This window comes from Vidua chalybeata, chromosome 12 (assembly GCF_026979565.1).
Source record: "Vidua chalybeata isolate OUT-0048 chromosome 12, bVidCha1 merged haplotype, whole genome shotgun sequence".
Lineage (NCBI taxonomy): Eukaryota > Metazoa > Chordata > Aves > Passeriformes > Viduidae > Vidua > Vidua chalybeata.
The window spans coordinates 16,830,321-16,849,343 of NC_071541.1; the positions used below are offsets into that span (position 1 = coordinate 16,830,321).

General features: G+C 41.6%; 1 protein-coding gene and 1 long non-coding RNA gene across 2 annotated transcripts in view; one reads left to right on the forward strand and one right to left on the reverse strand.

The window, feature by feature from the left end:
* Positions 1 to 19,023, forward strand: part of DOCK3 (dedicator of cytokinesis 3) — a 184,866-nt gene that overhangs the window by 160,902 nt on the left and 4,941 nt on the right. Inside the window, exons 41-54 of the mRNA XM_053953429.1 lie at positions 895 to 1,036; positions 1,750 to 1,916; positions 2,448 to 2,534; positions 2,993 to 3,172; positions 4,139 to 4,222; positions 5,464 to 5,580; positions 5,991 to 6,112; positions 7,580 to 7,715; positions 8,268 to 8,349; positions 10,255 to 10,407; positions 13,789 to 13,907; positions 14,826 to 14,913; positions 18,211 to 18,333; positions 18,907 to 18,989. Of these exons, the coding sequence (XP_053809404.1) occupies positions 895 to 1,036; positions 1,750 to 1,916; positions 2,448 to 2,534; positions 2,993 to 3,172; positions 4,139 to 4,222; positions 5,464 to 5,580; positions 5,991 to 6,112; positions 7,580 to 7,715; positions 8,268 to 8,349; positions 10,255 to 10,407; positions 13,789 to 13,907; positions 14,826 to 14,913; positions 18,211 to 18,333; positions 18,907 to 18,989 (1,683 nt within the window). The remainder of the gene's footprint in view (positions 1 to 894; positions 1,037 to 1,749; positions 1,917 to 2,447; positions 2,535 to 2,992; positions 3,173 to 4,138; positions 4,223 to 5,463; positions 5,581 to 5,990; positions 6,113 to 7,579; positions 7,716 to 8,267; positions 8,350 to 10,254; positions 10,408 to 13,788; positions 13,908 to 14,825; positions 14,914 to 18,210; positions 18,334 to 18,906; positions 18,990 to 19,023) is intronic.
* LOC128793936 (uncharacterized) overlaps positions 1 to 19,023 on the reverse strand; it is a 37,435-nt gene that overhangs the window by 9,582 nt on the left and 8,830 nt on the right. The gene's annotated exons all lie outside the window — the stretch shown is intronic.

The following is a 19,023-nucleotide window of genomic DNA, read 5'->3' on the forward strand; positions in this document are numbered from 1 at the left end:
TGGTCTTGCACTAGGAGATATTAATACTGATGAAAATTGTGGTTTTTGTGAGGGTTAAGACACTGGAATACAATCTTCCTGACACTAAGGAATTTAGAAATACTGAATCGTGCTGTTTGGAGTTAAGAGATTGCTCAAAAAGCATCCAAGAACTCTGCACAAGTGGTTTAATGCCTCAAGAGTCATCTAAATGCAGCTTTCCATTATTAGCAGAAATAAAATTTTGTTCATCAAGAGGAAAGTGCTTTTAGGGCTGAAGGGGAATTTGTTAAGTGGCCACTGAGAATTCTTGGTAAAGCTTTTCTGTATTACTGTACTATTGACAGGGGAGTTCCTGAGCATGTATTGTTCAACACCATCAGAGCTGGGTTGTATGGCTGTAATAATACAGCAGTGATTAAACAGTGTTTTTTGTGAATAGTTTGTTGCAACTTCTCTCTAAGGAGAACTGATAAAATGATAAACATATATCTCCCTCTGTTCTATCAGAACCTCAGGACTTTTATCCATCTGGTATAAATAGTATTTGAAGCAGCTTTCCCAGCGTAGAGCAGCCAAGCTGGTGACTTAAGTTTCAGTTGATACGTTTCAGTATAGTCCAATTAAAAATAGTGCCTTTTCTGAAAAGCAGGTAAGAAGGGACCACAGGACTGAATGCTGGGTGTGCCTGAATCAGAGGCATTGTGCTGTTCAGAGATCAGTGGAATAGTCTCCTCATTCTTCATAAAATACATTGTAAAGAAAAAGGAAACAATAAAATACATGAACTCTCACATTAGCAGATTGCCACTGTCATTTATCTTTGGTTTTGAAGAAAACATTTGAAGTGAGATAGAAGTCAAGAGAATTTAACTTACTTTTAAGGACACTAATTTATGCTTGTCCTTCTTGCAGAACAAAGAATATGTGTGTCGGGGCCACGACTATGAGAGGCTGGAAGCCTTCCAGCAGAGGATGCTGAGCGAGTTCCCCCAAGCCATTGCAATGCAGCACCCAAACCACCCCGATGACTCCATATTGCAGTGTGATGCCCAGTGTATCCTTCTGTGAAAGGGCAGACTCTCCCTGGAGCTGGGGCAGAGCACAGAGGCAGAGCTGGATATGGACAAAACCAGACCCTGTCTGCAGCAGACAGTAACTGGTTTGCTGTGCAACATGGTGTTGGAGAGAGCGGTGAATTTTTATTCAGGGAGTAATGCAGATCATGTTCCATGTAGAAGGGAAAGGGCTGTGTTTGGTCATATCCATGTTCTAACGCTTTACCAACAGCACTGGCGTCACGCACAGTGTGTGTCCTTAGGAGTATTCCTGATATCTTCTCTTGGCCAATATTTTGTTGGGAACAGATACTAGTTCCAAAGCACTATTTTCTATTCTGCTTATTTTTCTTACATCAGTATTTTACTTTTTAGCAATTTCCTTTTCTTTAAAACTGTTGAACCTTTTTATACCCAAGGCTTTGAATCTCATTCTTCTCACTGGTCACCTGTACTGGGATTTGGCACACCCAGTACAATGCTCAGTGCATTTAAGGACTGAACCACATCACATTTAAGGGGACTGCAGGGACTTTGGAGAGCTTAGTCATGGAACCTGCACTATTTGGCTTCTGAGAGAACAGTGTGGATTCTGTGCAGGATTTGAACCATAATGTCACTGTCAGCAAATGGAGCCTCCTGTGTGGTTGCTGTTTCCTATCTGTCTTTCCTAACACATGGATAAAGCTTTCTTTGACTGCACAATTACCAGATTTACAGATCTATGCAGTGACTCCCATCCCAGACAATATAGACGTGCTGCAAATGGACCGTGTCCCTGATCGCATCAAGAGCTTTTACCGCGTCAACAACATCCGCAAGTTCCGCTACGACAGACCCTTCCACAAGGGCCCCAAGGACAAGGAGAACGAATTTAAGGTAGAAGTAGCAAATAAGCTGTGTTTAAGCGTTCATCTCTTCAAGGTGAATACTGTCTTGTTATTTTATGCTGATGGAGCCTTTTAGGTAATCCTGATTTGATAGCCAAAGATACTACAGTAACTCAAGTTACAGGTTAAGTCCATGTTCTGATTGAATATTGTTGAGTTCTGACCTGCTTAAAGCATTGTCCAGTTTAAAGGTGTGTTATTTTAGTGCCTGGAGACACTGTTTGGCTGCACTTTTTTTTAATTACTGACACTTAGGTCTACAATGTCTTTTTGGGTCCCATGACACAACTGGTGATTGGACGAGTTTTAAAAATTAATAGAAATGTTGAATGTGTTATTTCAAGCATACTGAATTCCTGTTTTGTTGTTTAAGTGACTTTCAGGGAGACCTTCTACAGAATTAATGCTTGGGAGGTTAATGCATTCTTTTCTGAGCCTTGCCCCCTTTGCACTTGTAGTAAGAGTACAGAGGATGTGGTTGTGATTCACTGTTCCTCACAGCCTCAATTACTCCTTGCAGAGCTTGTGGATTGAACGCACCACTCTGACCCTGACTCACAGTTTGCCTGGGATCTCTCGTTGGTTTGAAGTGGAGAGAAGAGAGCTGGTAACATTCATAATTCCTATAATTGGGGGTTGAAATGATGAATTACTGAGGACATGGGATAGGCAGCTTAAAACTGGTTGGGCTGAAATCTTACAGTTTAAAATGGTGTTTACCAAGGGTTAAATACATCCTTTTTCCACCACTTCATCTAAACAATGGCTGAATGGAACCAGGGGAATTGTATTAGCTAACAGTATAATGGAGACAGTGCCAAAAGGATGGGATAATTACATTGCTGCCATGTCTTCGGTATATAGAAAGACATCTATTATTGCAACTGAGTGACCTGAAATCCAGCACTGCCAACAGTGGAGTTTGTTAATGTAGCTAATTTTCTACAAAGCAGTAAAAGTGAAGGGAGCTCACTGAACAATTCTGGAGTACCATTTTATTACAAGGAAGATAATAAATCTCAGTGAAGTGTCCATGGAATTAAAGTATATTTTATTGCCTTTGAGGTTGAAGTAAGTCCTTTGGAAAATGCCATTCAAGTGGTTGAGAACAAAAACCAGGAGCTGAGGACACTGATAAGCCAGTACCAGCATAAACAAATGCATGGCAACATTAATCTTCTCAGCATGTGTCTGAACGGAGTGATTGATGCCGCCGTTAACGGGGGAATTGCGCGGTACCAGGAGGTGAGCCAGGCTCTGCTTCTCACTGAGTATCACCCTTCCTCAGTTTTATTTGCATTTCTGTTTCAATTACAGTATGGCTTAATAAGATAAGGAATTCTCATGTGTATTATCTAAAGATGGGGTTACACCCCCTACTTGGTTATTCTGCATCAGTGCTTGCATAGCCACATGTAAGGAGGCTCCAGGGGTGGAGCTGGGATCTCACATGGAAATAGGTACAGGTAACAGTGGGGTTTCTCAAAGATGACACTTGGCTTACCTGGAAGTCCTTGGCAGGTAAAACAGCGAAGCAGCTTTTTTAATACTGCTCACATTATAGATTCATTTTGCAATAGAGGCTGAGGGACTGGTGGTAACTGATTAGGTCTGGAATCAGGAAAAACCACTAATTCATGCTACTGAACCATTATCTTTGCTGATGGGCTAATTTCTCATTGTAGAAGTAAAATGATGTTAAATACAATATGTTATCCAGCATAATCTCTGGCAAGCTGTTACTTAAACTGAGCATTGTAAAAGGTAGGTTTAGGGTAAAATACTGAAAAATTGCAGCAGTGGTTCAGGGGTTTGGGATGGCTCGCAACGGAGCCAGGGAGCGAATGCTCTTCAGGCTTTACATTAGTTGCCAACTTACTCACTAAATTCCTTTAGCTTTAGGCAGTTATGTGAAGGAAACTATAAAATTCAAATAACTGGAAGATACAAGGCTTAGTGGTATTGCTCATCACTGTCACAGGGGGAAACTTGGTCAGAGTCATGATTCAACAGAATCATTTCAGCTGCCAAGCCCATTTTCTCTGAATCCCAGAGTGCTATAAAACAATAAAATTAAGCTCTGCTGTTACCTTAATATATTTTTTGTTTTCCTAAGATTTTTGGACCTTTTCCTTTCATCCTTTGACTCCAATTTATGATGAAACATCTTCCCATAAGCAAAAAGCACTTTATTTTTTCTTCTTCCTGCAGGCCTTTTTTGATAAGGATTATATCACAAAGCACCCTGGAGACGCAGAAAAGATCACCCAGCTCAAGGAACTCATGCAGGAACAGGTACTATTTTTCAGGTGCAGTGGGACAGTGCTACATTGTCTAGATTCATCAGCAGTCAGTCTAAACATCAGATCCAACTGATTCATTCAGAAGCAAAGATTTTTGGTACAGGAGATCTAAATACATTCAAACAAAAAACGAGGGAAGTGGTCAATGCGATTATGACAAGTCACTCACCTTATGGGATGTGAGGTGAAGCTCAGCTGAAAGTACATTAATTTTGTTTTCTACGTTTATTATCCAACAGACATCTTGCTACATTTCAAGCCTGCCATTCATTTTTGGCATTTTGAACTATGCCTTCCTAGCAAATTTCAAAGATAATCGGAGGCAGGACAGGTCAGGCTTGAGATTAAAGTGGCAGAGCCACATATAAAAACTTAATGCCTATTTATGTTATCTGCAGATTTATTTTTCCATAGTGTCTCCTTGAAACATCTTGGTAGATAAAGCTGTGGGATGCTTTGATGGGAATGAAATCAGATAATCAAATCCCTCTTAACTGAAAGTTTGGAAAGATATACCCCATTAAACAATGTGCCCAAATGTGAACAGAAATACTAGGCTTGTTCTTCAACAAATCACTGAATTGCATTTCAGATTCCCCATCTGTAAAATAATGCTTATCTCCCTTCAATCCTCAGGAGGTGTTTGAAGATTAATTAGTTATTGTTTGTAGAGACTTTGGATCATGTAGGGAATTACATACATCTTAAGCCTCCTATCATTGCTATTTTCTTTCATCTGAGACCTTATATAATCTCATTCAATCATTAAAATTATATGTTTGACCTTTGAAAAAGTGACCTTTAGAAGTAACTAATGAGGAACAGGAGGGGTGACTGCTGCTGTTCGTCTCAATTATCAGAAACTCCTTTTAGAAGTCTCTGCTGGCAGCTCAGACCCTGGCACTGGCAGGAGATTTTGTCGCAGGGCATTATCTGTGTGAGGGCATAATGCTGTTCACTCTGCAGAGAGAATCTAGCTCTTTTTTTTTTGTTTTTTCAGTTATCTCCTAAGAAAAGCAATGAAACATGACATAAATGTACTTGTCTCACACTTAAATATTTGTTGGAGTAGTATGAACTTGCCAGGACTCCAAGGCTTGCTTAATTATCAGCAGTTTTGTAATGGACTGTGGCATATTCCTTGCACATTGACAGAACTGCAGGACAGGCTCCTGTTCTCTCTCTTAGACACAATTTATTTGGGTTTCTGATGTTGCATTTTCTTTTTCACAGGTACATGTCCTAGGAGTGGGTCTGGCAGTCCATGAGAAATTTGTACACCCCGAAATGCGTCCCCTGCATAAGAAACTGATAGATCAGTTCCAGATGATGCGATCCAGTCTGTACCATGTAAGCCAACAGTCACTTCTCCATTTTTGAATTATGATTAAACATCTGTCAGTTGCAGAAAGGTTCACAAAATAACTGGGCAGATACAGCATTGATTGAACCTACTGGACTGCCAAATTACCAAAGGAATTCTTGATTTTTGTGCAAGAAGGCAGTAGTAGAAAATATGTTACCTTGGCCTTTCAGCAAGAATTGTTAATATTTGTATGTTCTTTGTCATATCACAGAGCAATTGTAAAGCTTCATTTTCAGTTGCTATTTCACATAGCAGAAAATTATGTAAGACCGAGGAAGATTACCAGGAGGTGTTGGATGTTCTCTTCAAAAGAAGTGTCATAACTGGAAGTAGGATGAATGAAGAAAATTTGCAGTTTTCCATGACTGACTTAGCTGAAGTGTTTGTTCTGCAGGAGTTGCCTGGTTTGGATAAGCTGAGCCCGGCCTGTTCTGGCTCCAGCACCCCCCGCAGCAACGTGCTGGTGTCCCACGGCCCCATGAGCCCAGAGAGCATCAAGCTGATGCATCGACACAGGTAACCCCCTCTTCTTCCCAAACATCCAGGGGCTCTGCACACTGTTCCACCAAGGTTCCAGGATCTAAGGAGTGCTTAGCAGTACTGCAGGAGGGGCAGCATGAGTTTAGGCAGAAGTGCCTGTTGTCTTCATTCAGTGCTAATTATTGAAGTTGGAGAATTGGAATAAGAAAGTTGAGAAATCCAACTTGCAGCAAATGCTGAACACCTCCAGGTGTGACTCCATCACTTTCCTTACTGTAGAGGCAGAAACACAGATCTGCCACTCAGTTCTCCAGACTCAATCTGACCTCAGAGGGCTCAACCTCTCCTACTTCTGTTGCACCAACAGCAAATATCTGGGTCCTTATCTACCATAAAAGGAAAATTGTATGGCTTGTTTTAGAACCCCATTCAATATGTACCCATTTTGAAGGATCAAAATTGTTAACATCATTATTTTTATAATTCTGACCAAATCAGAAGCCAAATACAAGAAAGGCAGCCATGATGTTTTGATCAGTACATCAAAAAATGACCCTGTGGTGCTTTTTCAAACTGAATGCCCATATATTAAATCTGAGATAATGACAGAGGATAAAAATTGGCATTACAAGGACAAAATAGTGAATTTTATATCCAGCCAACACTGCTTATTTGAAAATGCTAATTGCTCTTCTGTGTTTATTTTTCTTATTGGGTCACTATATTTTAGCTGGTTTTAAAGGCTGGCACAAAAAGCTGTGGAAAGTTGGTCCATGAATTCAGGATGGTGACATTCTTTATGCTATTAAAACTGAGTAGCTTATACTGCTCCTATGGCTTAGCAGTTGATAAACAGTGTCTGGGGATAACATTTTTTTTCCTCAAAATTCCTCACTTTGTAAAGGCATTTTTAGGTTTTAGGACAAACTAGGGAAATGCTGTAGTGTACAATGTATTTGTGTGTGGTTCAGAGTGACAAAGAAAAGTTCATTCCCTGAGGGAGATCAGGGTACAGCCTGCACACCAGCTGGGCTGTATTAATTTACTGTCAGCTGCAAAATTGCCTTCAACTGTAATGCTGAGGGCCAGTGTATGCAATAAGGAAAACTGGATTTTGACCTGTGTGTCTTGTGCTTGGATTCCTTCGGAATGTTTTTCTTAAGCTGCTCCCACTCACTGAGCATTTAAAATGAGAGTGGTTTCAGTGTGTTCTGTTATAAACAAAACAAATATGCACCCAAGGTCATGATGTGATGTTACCCTGGGTTTGGGTTCTGAAATTCAACATCCTGTGTACTGTTCTGTTTTACCTGTAATCTTCTTGTCACCTCTTTCATATTTACCCACATTTATGGATTTGTTTGAGCTTATTTGGCCTTTTCAAAAGTGTTTGACATGTAGAGGTGACCTAAAGCAGCAGGTACTTACTAGTTAGGAAAAAAAAATCAGACTTCACAAACAGATTTAAAAAATAATTATGCCCTTGCTCTGTCTCTTTTCCAGCCCACTGAACATGCTTGGTTCAGTCCGACACTCCTCATCCTCTCTGTCGTCGCACACCTCCAGTGAAACAGGAAACCTGGTTATCCTGACAGACAGCTCTGTGGGGGAGACTGCTGAGGATATGTACCACATGCAGGTACAGCTCCAGCACAGCCAGGAGCGGTGGCTGGGAACAGCACGGAACATGTTCCAGAGGGTTTTGCTTAGGAGAAGTTCACTTTACCTGTGCACATGCTTGGATCTGTCTGTGATATTTTTTTCAAATAACTGAATAGGTAGAATCTAACATTGTTCAAGAAATATGACGGTAACTCACTAGATTAACTTTGGGAAGAAATCTCCTGTGTTTGTACAGTGACTGTGGTACTGCAGTCCAAGGTCACCCTGCTGCTTTCAGAAAGTGAGATTTTTGCCCCATTTGGTTTACCTGCCCCTTTGAACATGTGCAGTTAGTGTTGCTCTTGGTTTGGGGAGGTGGAACAAGTCCCACAGTCCTGAGTGCAGGTTAACAGTGGCCTGCACTGAAGCTGGGCAGAGGCTGCCCTGGCTCATCCGAGACAGGTAAATCCCTAAGGCACTGATGTGCTCAGGTCTCTCTCGATGGTTTCTCTGCCTCCTGCAGCTTGTTTATCCTAAGCCCAGGTACCAAGGCTCAGTCACCAATGTCTCTGTTTTATCCTCATCCCAGGCTAGTCCTTCCACCTCCAGCCTGAGCTCCACTCACTCAGCACCATCCCAGATGATTAACTCTGCCCCTTCCAGCGCTCGAGGTAAGCATGGACAGGCCCTGATGGGGGGCACCTGCAGGTGTTCTCTAAACCTGGCAACCTTGCTGACTTACAGGTGAAACACCACCTACATTGACATGTAACACTGTTTCTCTTTTTGGACATGTAAATACCTCTTCAATACTTTTTCTTTACAAATGGTTTCATTCCCTATTTAAGCTTTTTTTCATCCATATTTCAAATGTATCTCTAATACATGCTGGTTTCAGGCGGTTAAATTTCATAATGATTTCCATTGTTCCACCACAAAATTGTGGCAGGCAGTCTAGAGGAAAACAAGTCCTTGGTATAGTACTTAAAAGAGAGATCATCAAGACAAAGGCAAAGAAATAATTTTACAAGCTTAAAGACATTATGACAAAAAAGAACTTGAGGCAGTTTAGCAGAAACATATGTATACAAAAGTAGATGTATAGGATGAATGTTGAAAGATATTAATTTTAAATAATGGAGATAAAGAAAGGCTTCCCTGCTGGGAAATTCTGGAAGAAAGGAAAAATATAAAAGCAGACTCTGCGGGTACTCATATTGCCTTTGTGTTACAGTAGCTGGTATTGATACTGATAATCATTTTCTTCCTCAGCTGAAGCAAAACCACTCTGTGTGATCTCCTGACTTTTGTAACTTCTCTAGAAGGTTTTCAGTTTTTTCCTCTCATTTTGGATTCTCAGTTGCAGGTTCTACACCTCTTTTCACAGGCATCTGAAGAAGATGTCCAGGATATAGTCCAAGATAAAGGCTGATATTTAAATCTTACCCCTTTTTCCATACAGGGGAATTCTGAGTCTCCTGATGGAGAGGGAACATGGAGAAGAGCCCTTTCTCTCAAGCAGTATTGGGGCTTTTTTGCTCCATCTGCCAGTAAAATCCTAATTGACTGGCTGTTGTTATGACACAGATGCAGCAAGGTGATTTAATTGAGGGATCAGATGGAGTAGAAAGGTGAGAAGTGAACATCTTCAAATAAAGGCAAATAGCTGCACTAATTACCAAAGGCTGGAAGGAAAATAATGACAAACAGTAACCAGGTGAAACTGGAATAACAGGAGAGGGAAGATGGAACTGAGGAGAAGGCTATCATGTTAGGAGGATGTCCCTAAGTGGATGTGCCTCAGCTGGCATGTGAATCTTTGGGGGGATCTGAAGGCTTTGGTGCTGTACTGTTTCATGCTGTTTTCCACTTTAGAAGTCCAGCGACAGGCTCACAGTGACAGGCTGTGACAGGCTGTGACAGTCTTTCTGAGCCTGATGACTGCAAAGCATCACCAGCTTCCCTCTTTACGGTATTATTCACTGTTGCTTAGAAACCAACGTGATGAATGCTCCAAAACGTCTGGGCTGCTGGGTGAGCCAACAGCACCTCCCAGGGATGGGACCCAGACAGATTTCAAATGGGAAACAGTAAGAGAAGTAATGAGTTTGAAAAATATTTATATAGCCTGTGATACAACATTCATTCTCTGCTGTCCTATTAACTTTTTAAATTAGGTGAGCACAGCATTCAGACATTACCCACTCATGGGATTTCACTTCTAGTAAGGTCCCAGATGTAATCTGTGTTTCCCAGTGTGCCAGTCACTGTCCTGGTTATTACAACACTGCTGTTGGAAATGGAGCTGTTCCTAATGAGAAAAAGCCCTTACACTTAAATTCCACTGTGGTAATGCAGCCGTGTTCTTCTCCTTGGTGATTCTTCCTTTTGTTTTGCTTTTTAACTGGGTGAATTTGATGCTTGTGAAAATGAGACCAGTATCACTGGCTGGAGCAAGGTACTTTGCAGACATGACAAGTGCAGCTCTGCCAATGCACCTCTATCCTTTTTTTTCCCTTCTTTTTTTTTTTTTTTTTTTTTTTTTTTGGTATTTATTTATATTCTTTTTAATTTAGCGCTGGTGAAAGGTGCTGGATTGACACCACTGGAGGCTGAAGCCCTCTATTTACCCACAGAGCAGATACAGCATGGGCGGCAGCTGTGCAAGTTCCCCCACGCTGCCCCCACCCATGTGCCTCATCTCTGTCCTGGAGGGACCACCTCTAGAGGTGAGAGGATAGTTCAGTCTCCATGACCCATCCAACCCCTGGCCTTTCTGCTGAGACTGCCAACAAAGCTACAAGAGTCATGATGCTGCAGCTGAACACTTGCCAGATGGGAAGTGGACAAAGGCCAACAATTCATTTCAAAAAGGCCACCTAAATTTATCAACTTAACATCTTTGCCACCTGTGGCTTTAACCTGAGCATGGTTGGGTAGGATTTCTAGGGTTTAGCTTGATTTTTAAATGCTTCTCTCCTTGATTCAAATGATAATGCAGGTACTTAGACCATCTTCTCTGTTTTACTACAGAGTCCTTTCCTGAGGAGATGGGCATCTTTATAACAAATTAGTTCCATCAGCGACCAAAGGAAACCATGGCCTTTTGTCTTAAGAATCCAGCAGGAATTTAAATTTTTCTCCACTTCCAAAAAATTACCCTTTTATGGATCTTTAAAACAGCAACAGAGGTGATTCTTTGGCTTATCCAAAGAAAATAACTAAACTATTAATCTCTAAAGAATTTTTAAAGGATAGTCATCAGGAAAGTTGATCAATTATTTTATCACTGAACTACAGATTAAGGCATCAAAATTTACACTAGTTATAATATACACAAGTTACAGCAGAAGTCTGATAGAACTGAACTCAGAACACTGCAAGAATTTGCTAATTCTGTGCTAACAATAGACATTAGTAGTTACTCATTATTACAAGTACGTATCTCTCAGTTTTCACCTGGCTTGACCCTGAGTAGTTTCTTCCCTGTCAGGGAAGCACCACTGTTGTTGTGTAAAAGGTCAGTAGGAAATTCAGTTGGTTTGGCTTCATCTGAGGTGGCTCATGAGGCACTGCTGAACTTTACTGCAGTTAAAAGATTACAAAAGCCAGGGTTCAGAAAGCAAGAAACTAACTCAAAAAGGCCTGGAAAGAGCTAGGAGTGAGTTAGGGTTTATCAGTAATTTAATTTAAAATACAATTAGGACTCCTCCAATGCACTCAAAAGCAATTCCCACATGACACTTGAGTGGCCTCTAAAGGCATCCCTGCTGCTTCCTCAACACTGCCCCTTGTTAACGTGTAGAAAATGAGTCCTGGTGTCTTACTCAGCACTTTGCAAGAATACATGTACTTACATTAAAACTTCCTGTTTAAATCAAAAAAATAAGGACTTGGTGCAGGAGCAAACTTTTCATAACCATAATAAAAATGATGAAGCAGGAGAAGAGATTCAATGAGTTTGGAGTTTATATTAATGTTCAGTCTATTCTTTAAAATTAATACTTGTCACAAGTGGATTAATATATTTATAATTTCAAAAGCAAAATTAACTCTGGCTTTAGCACAGGTTTTCCTTTCTCATTAGAAAGTACCTACAGTGCTGCACACATCAAGTGCACCAAGCTACACGCTAAAAGGAGTAAGCCCTGGCACATGCTGCAGCCTTTTATTATGGCCACTGTCTGCTCTGGAAGCTTTAGAACCTTTTTTGACTTTGCTGTTTAAGTTTTGCCAGTCCTTGAAAGAAGCTGCAGTTATTGTGCTCTCTATCTGTCCAAAGCAGCAATACTTAAATTTTGCTTGCAGACTGGACACTTGGCATAATCTGTTACCATTTTTATAGCTATAGTTAATGACAAATTTAGGGTACCAGTTTTTAAACTACACTCTGCCAGCACATGTGGGATTTTTGAGGTCCTGCAGTCCAAGGTCTTTTGACACTGTAATCCCATATAAACTGACAGCAGGTAGAGGTGGTTTGGTCTTTGATATAAAAGACCAAGGATGACAACATAAATAAAAATAGGAAAGTTTGCAGTGTAGGTTGTGCTGTGCTGTAGTTCTGGGCACACCTAAAAGTTCAGCATCTTAACATTTGTCCTGCAGAACAGGACTATCTGTGACCTGTGAGGAACAGACTCAGCACAAAGTGTTAACACGGTGTTCTCCAAGCTAACGTTGTACATAAAAGCAAAGAATGTTGTCTAATTTTGTTTCTGTTCTATGTCTGGGGAGAAAATGAGTTCAGGACTAGAATGCAGATACTCTGCCACTGTTCATGTCAGAGTGGGGGTGTAGATTAATCTGGCATCTGCCCCCCCCCACCATGGAAATGTTGCAATTGTAGGACTTTACCCTGCATTCTGCTGGACACATTGTTCCTTCCAATGTGTGCTGAATATTAGTCCCCAAAACTGCATGTTTGCTTTTGCTGGGGTAAAAGCTGCATCAACCAGCACCAATGCCTTTGCTCATATGTTGGAGTGCTGTCCAGGTAATGTGTGTGGTTGTGGAAGTTTGCCAGAGGGGGCATGTATTCCCCAAAAGCTGGCATGGCTCTGTAATGCGCTGTGTGCTGCCATCTGTTCAGTGCGTGTTTGTGACGCAATCAAACAATCAGTGCAAATTACAGCTCACTTCAGCAGCTTCACAACATCAATCCTGCCTAATATTGTGCATCCCAAGGGTTGCGTGTATCAGTAGTGTCAGACTTTAGGAAGTCACTAATGAGAATCATTCTTCTGGCAATTCCACTGTCAGCTGTTGCACATCAGAAGGTGTATTGTTATGTGGCACTCATCTTGAAGGACATGAGTCCCAAGTAATTCCACCTGCCAGGAAGCTGTTACATTAAATACTCCAATATCTTAAATGACAACTATACAGATAACTAACAGATAAATCAAACTTATTATTCCTACTGTGAAACTCTAAGCATTGGTAAATGTCTGGTGTCATCAAAGGGCTCAGTACAGCAACACAATAGTAATCATCATTACAGCAGCATTGTAAGCAAAGTGCCTCTCACATTTATAGAATATGCTATTTATTATTGGGGTTGGTTTGCTTTAACAAGAGGAAGCTGACCAAGATAGCACCAACTAAATGGCAACACTTAACCTCTATCCAGAACCAAAGAATAAAGTATTTTCCCACAGATTTCTGCTTTAACTGAATGGTGTATCTCAAGCTTTTATCCCTTTCTCCCACATTCAGTCCTAAAATGAACAATTTTATGGCATTTCTGTAACTCCACAATACTTTATGGGGCAAGGGAGCATTAGGCACAGACACAGCTGATTCCACACAGATGCCCACTTTTTTTATGTTTGAAAGGAAGCACTTTGCAACATACAACTAGGGACACACACATCTTACACACCCTACGTGGTATGTCCTTAATTGTATACAACAAGCCAGTTCTTACTCCATCCTCGTGCTATGCACCCACCAACAGGCAGCTGCTTAGTGGGCTCGGCACCACGTTTCCTTGAGTCCTGTGAGCTCGTGTGTCCGAGCCAAGTGCACAGGAGGACTGAGATCCCTGGGCATGCAGAGACATGGCTGTTGTTTGTCCCGTGTACGTGATTTTTCTCACTTGTTTACAGGCTCTCCCTCTCTACCAGATAAGTACCGCCACTCTCGGGAGATGATGATGTTGCTGCCAGCCCACCGGGACCGACCAAGCAGTGCCATGTATCCCGCAGCTATCATGGAAAACGGACAGGTAGCAGCTCTGGTTTCTTCTGTGTCAGTTCAACCACCTGAAACTGTGGCTTTATTTTGCTGTCTTTGACCACCTTAAAGCTTTCTTTTTTTTTTTTTTTTTTGAAAGCACGGCAATTTAGGATCATTTTCAGAGGTGAAGCAGAACTTTCCCTATTAGTCAACCCCTGGAGGCACTCACTGTGGCAGTTGAGTGATACAAAGTGTAGTGACTATTAAAAGAGCAGATACATCCTGTGAAAATGGACTCACTTCCCAACTTTGTCCTGTGAGCCCTGGTCCAATTCAAGTAGTCACACCATTCATTTTCTTAATTTGTTTAGAACCATGGCCATCCATCCTGCAGTCTAGCCTCCAAGTTTATTCTAAATAACTTTATAATTTCCAGTGGTATCAAAAACCACGAGAGGCTGAAATAATATACTGATACATGGTTTTTAAAAAATCTGTGCTCTAATTTCCCTGGACAAATTGAAATGTGTGCCTACATGTAAGCATTTCAATCTCACCCTGGCCTGCACATTTGAAAGGACTCTCCTGATCCTGCCCACTTATCACACTTGCATTGGAGAGCTGTCTCAAAGCATGCAAAGTCAATGTTCAAACAAAACCAAAGATAAGCTTCAGAGGGAAACCAATGTATTCCAGCTGCTAATGGGCACAATGCCAGGCTAGAGCTAGTCTGAAATAACTCCTCCAGAGAGCAGGAATTGAGGGTCCTCAGCACTGTTACACCTTAGAGATCCACTCACCTTGCACTGCGGTACCTGCCAATGTAGGCACAGCTTAAGGTTCCCAGGGAATCGTTAGTTTAAAAACTTCTTTGCTTAAAAAAAAGGAACAGAAAGTCCCCATGTTGCCCCAGCCGGTCTGTAACTATTTTTTTTAACTCTTCTTTGCTAACGTTCTTCTCTCTTAGCCTCCAAATTTCCAGCGCGCCTTGATCCAGCAAATGATTGGACCATGCAAACCTTGCAGTGATCCCAACCTGTCTGTGGCTGAGAAAGGTACTCCTTTTCCTCTTCAGCATGCATGCTAGCTAGCTAAAATGTTATTCCTCTGGTCATGCTACAGCAAGTAACAAATGGGCTTCTACATTTCCTGGCGGAGTGCATTTCTCTCACACTTTTCTAATTAACAGTTTAATTAACTGGGCCTTCTGCCAACCTACCATCATTTCAGAGCCTTCACAGTAGGGTGAGGTGGCACAGACCTCCCTATTTCAGAAAGCTTTCTGAGTTTAGCATTTTGTTATTGAAACAATTCCTGCAGCCTTTGTCAAGCAAACCTGCAAAGCAGCAAATGAGAAGTTATCTAACAACAGCCCAAGACTGGGACTGTATTTTTTACTCATGAATTATACTGGTTTTAATACACATGTATTGCTTAAAATACAAACATTCCTTGTAATCTCTCTCTGAGGTAGTTTTATATTTATTTATCATTAGCAATATATGCTTTTTTAACTCACTCTTCTGAAAAAAACCAGGCAGAGTCCCTGCAGGGAAAAAAAAAAAAAAAAACCTGAAAGAGGAGAAAGAATTTGTTTGATGTAAAAGAAAAGGAGCAGCTAGTGAAGGAGGTGCCATGGACAAAATTATGGGCTCAAAAATTATCTGAAAGGCAGCATTCTGAAAAAGCAGAAGAGGGAAAAATTCCTGAATCAAAATCTGAGATGAGGAGGCTGCCTAAGCAAGCAACAGTCATGTATGGCTGGGAAAAATGGTGTCTTAGAAGATTTCTAAGGCCAGGAAAGACCACTGCAACTCTCTAGTCTGACCTACATCGTGGAGTCAGATTTTTATCTGTCTTTTTATTTCAGTAACTGTGCCAGAACTAAAATGTACCTTAAAAAAAAAATTTAGAATTTCTTAAATCAAAATCCCCTCCTTCAACATGAGTGGTCCACATTGAAACCAAGCACCATAAATGGCAAAATGATGTCTTGATGACAATAATGAGTGATGACAAGAGAGATGGGGGGTGAGGGATTAAGAACTCCATCTTAGCCATGTTAGTTTGAACCAAACATATGACAGGGATGGTGAGATCTTTGTACTGGACAGGAGAAAGATCTGAATAAGGAAGGTAGATATTTATTGTCTGTCTAGGAAAAAGTACTTGAATTTGTATCTGTGGGTGATGATAGGAGTGTGGTATTCAGTGCCAGGAGACCAAAGACACAATCCCTAAGAAGCCACAAAAGACACAGGTGATGTTCAGTGGGGATGGTGAGGAAGGAATCCAAGCTCTTGTGCCTGGCTGGTGGCAAAATGCAGTTGCAGGTGCTCCTGGCAGGCCTGGACCCACAGCATTCTACATAGCTGGGATGCCATCTGCCCTGGATTTTGTGAGCAGTCAGAGCCCTGACTTCCCCCACCGCCTCCTGGCCGTGTCAGAAGTTCTGTTCAGTAATTCCCAGTGACAGTGGTGACATCAGTCGCCCGGGGCAGAATGGTTCAAATGCAGCCTCCCCACTAATTAAACTTGGCCACTGAACAGTCACTGAGAAAGACTTGGGCTAAGTCACAGCACTGGGAGCTCCTTGCTTCGGTTCTTCCCTGAAGCATTTTGGCTAAAACACTGGTTTTACTGGGCAGTAGCCACTCTTCAAAATCATCTCACCTTCTTCCAGCACTCCTAAATACTCAAAAGGCTGTGAATGAGTGAACACTGAGAAAGCATAAATGGATTTTTCATTGGGATACCATGTGTTCTTCTCCACGTTCTCATTCTGCATCTCAGTGTTTAAAAAAAACCCAAAACAACAAGCACAGCAGTAGTTTTACAGGCCAAGAAAATCAGGTTTTCCCTCCTTTTCATTTGATGATGGGATATGGCAGGAGAGATGAGCAAGGCTGGCACTGCTGTTGCATCTTGTTCCTCTGTTTTAGCCCATTGACACCAATTGCAGTAGTGCAAATTAGAGCACTCTGGCATGCGTACAGGGAAAATCCACCTGGAGCCATACTACTTATGTAGAGAGGTAGGCCTTGGTTTGAACCTGTTCTCTGTCAAGATTCTTCTTCATATGCCTTTCTCAGGTTCTCAGGCTGAGAGTCTCTCTTTAAAAAAAGAAACATTTACTTTTATATTTGTATGGGGTTTGTTCTGTCTTATGAAGCTGTCACTTTGTGATCTTTTTTACTTTAGGGAATTTTAGGCCTTGGGGAGCCCGTGCTCATGCAAACTCATGAACTAGGGAGACAAAAAAAAAAAGGAGAAACCTTTCAAAGTCATTTTAGAAAAAAATGCATCAAAAATGGCTGCAGGCATTTTAATTAAGGGAAAATCCTCTTCAGATGTCAAACTCCATGTTTATTTCTCTAGGCTTCCATTTTGCAAACTGAAGATGGAAAAAGCTATTTTTATCTCAGTTTTCTTTGACAGGCTCAAATAATTACTTTTTTTTTTCTTTCTTTGCTAATCTGAAGAAATTACAGTTGCTTATTTGTTTTTAAATAAACATACAACTATTGCGTCTCTCTTCTTAGAATAAATCAAGTCTTGTTTGGAAAGAAGGTGCATTTTAATAATGTTCAAGGTTGACAGAATTCTCAAGATCTTGAAAAAGGTTCATGTTCATGTCAAGAAGCAGCTTTTATTTCTATGAAAAAACAAGTTAGTGAAGTTAATATTCATTCTCTGTTAAATGCAGCAAGCATTGCTCTTTCTATACTTCCTGATTCGCAAAGACTTGATCTCTTCAGGAGACTGTAATACAAGGAGGCCAAACTTTTGTCTTTAAATATTTTCTCATCAAAGCTCTTGATCAACTCTGTAGCTTAGTAAATTGGAGCTTTGAAGTAATTTATTTTGCAACATATTGAAACAGACTGAGGTATAATTTCCATCATGTCCTTTATTCAGTCCTCACTGAGCCTGCAGTGCAGCCACAGGCCATCCAGTGTTTCCAGAGGTTTTTGCCATGTTCCCTTGTCACCACTCCCCACAAAGCTCACACCCGAGATCCAGCCACCGTTCCTTTGGTGGGATTTCATTTTTACCTCTGCACTGATTTGCAAAAATCCTGCCAAAGTCCTACTGCTCTTCAGATTTGTTAGAAATGAGCCCAGGGATGGAGGGGAGCTGGGCAGACTAACCCTGCAATCCCCTAACTCTCACTTCCTTAACAAAGCATCTCTAAACTTAACACTCTGTAGCCTTTCTGTGCTTTCAATCCTGCCATTCACTGAGTCTCTGGAATCTGTCTCTCTGCTGCTGGAGAGCACACTGGAAAGCCAGTGCTGGCCCCACAAACTCCATGTCCTGTTACTCGAGTTCCATCTGTTTCAATCCTTCAGCTGTGCCAGCAGCACCCAGTAGCTGGAGCCTGGACAGTGGAAGCCGAGAGGCGCTGCCATTCCTGTCTGCCCACGCTGGGAGCATCCTGGCCCCACCAGTGCCTCCCCGAAGCCTGCCCCATGGTAAGGACGTGCCCAGCAGGCCTGCTGCAAATGCCTGCAGGTCACACACACACAAATCCAGACCACCTAAAAGTTGACTATAGCCTTTTCCCCCCCACCCCTGTAAAAACAAACGGGAACAAAAACCCTAGAGTCTTTCCTGGTCTGCCAGGTTTTCAATTTTTTTTTTTCCAAATCTTCAAATTCTTGCAGTCCTTAAGCAATATGGACTTGTGTGTACTTTGGGACTAGAATTAAGTAAGAGTGCTGAAGCTTGGTGTAGCTTCTTACCAATGACCAACTTTAGCAGTAATTTAAGCTTACAGAATGAAACTTCAAATGTTCATTGTCTGAGCCTGTTGCCTTGCTATGAGATTCTTGACAATGGAGCAGTGAAACAACTCTCTCTGCACTTAATTTCTCTTTAGCAGCCTGTGTGTGACAGATGCACTCCGCAGTATCCATCAGACAGGCAGCCCTAGGCTGGCATTAGCAGCGTGTGGAGCTGTTGCCTGGCATTACAGAGCTAAACCCAGCTCTGTGGCTGCAATGAAACAGCACAAGTCTGCATTTCTGACCCTTGTCTCATTCCAGGACACTACTCACTGCACTTTGATGCCTTCCACCACCAGCTCAGTGATGCTCCTCCGGCACTGCCCGCACGAACGTTGCGCAAGGTAATGGCAGGAGAGCGGAGAGGGATGTAGGGGC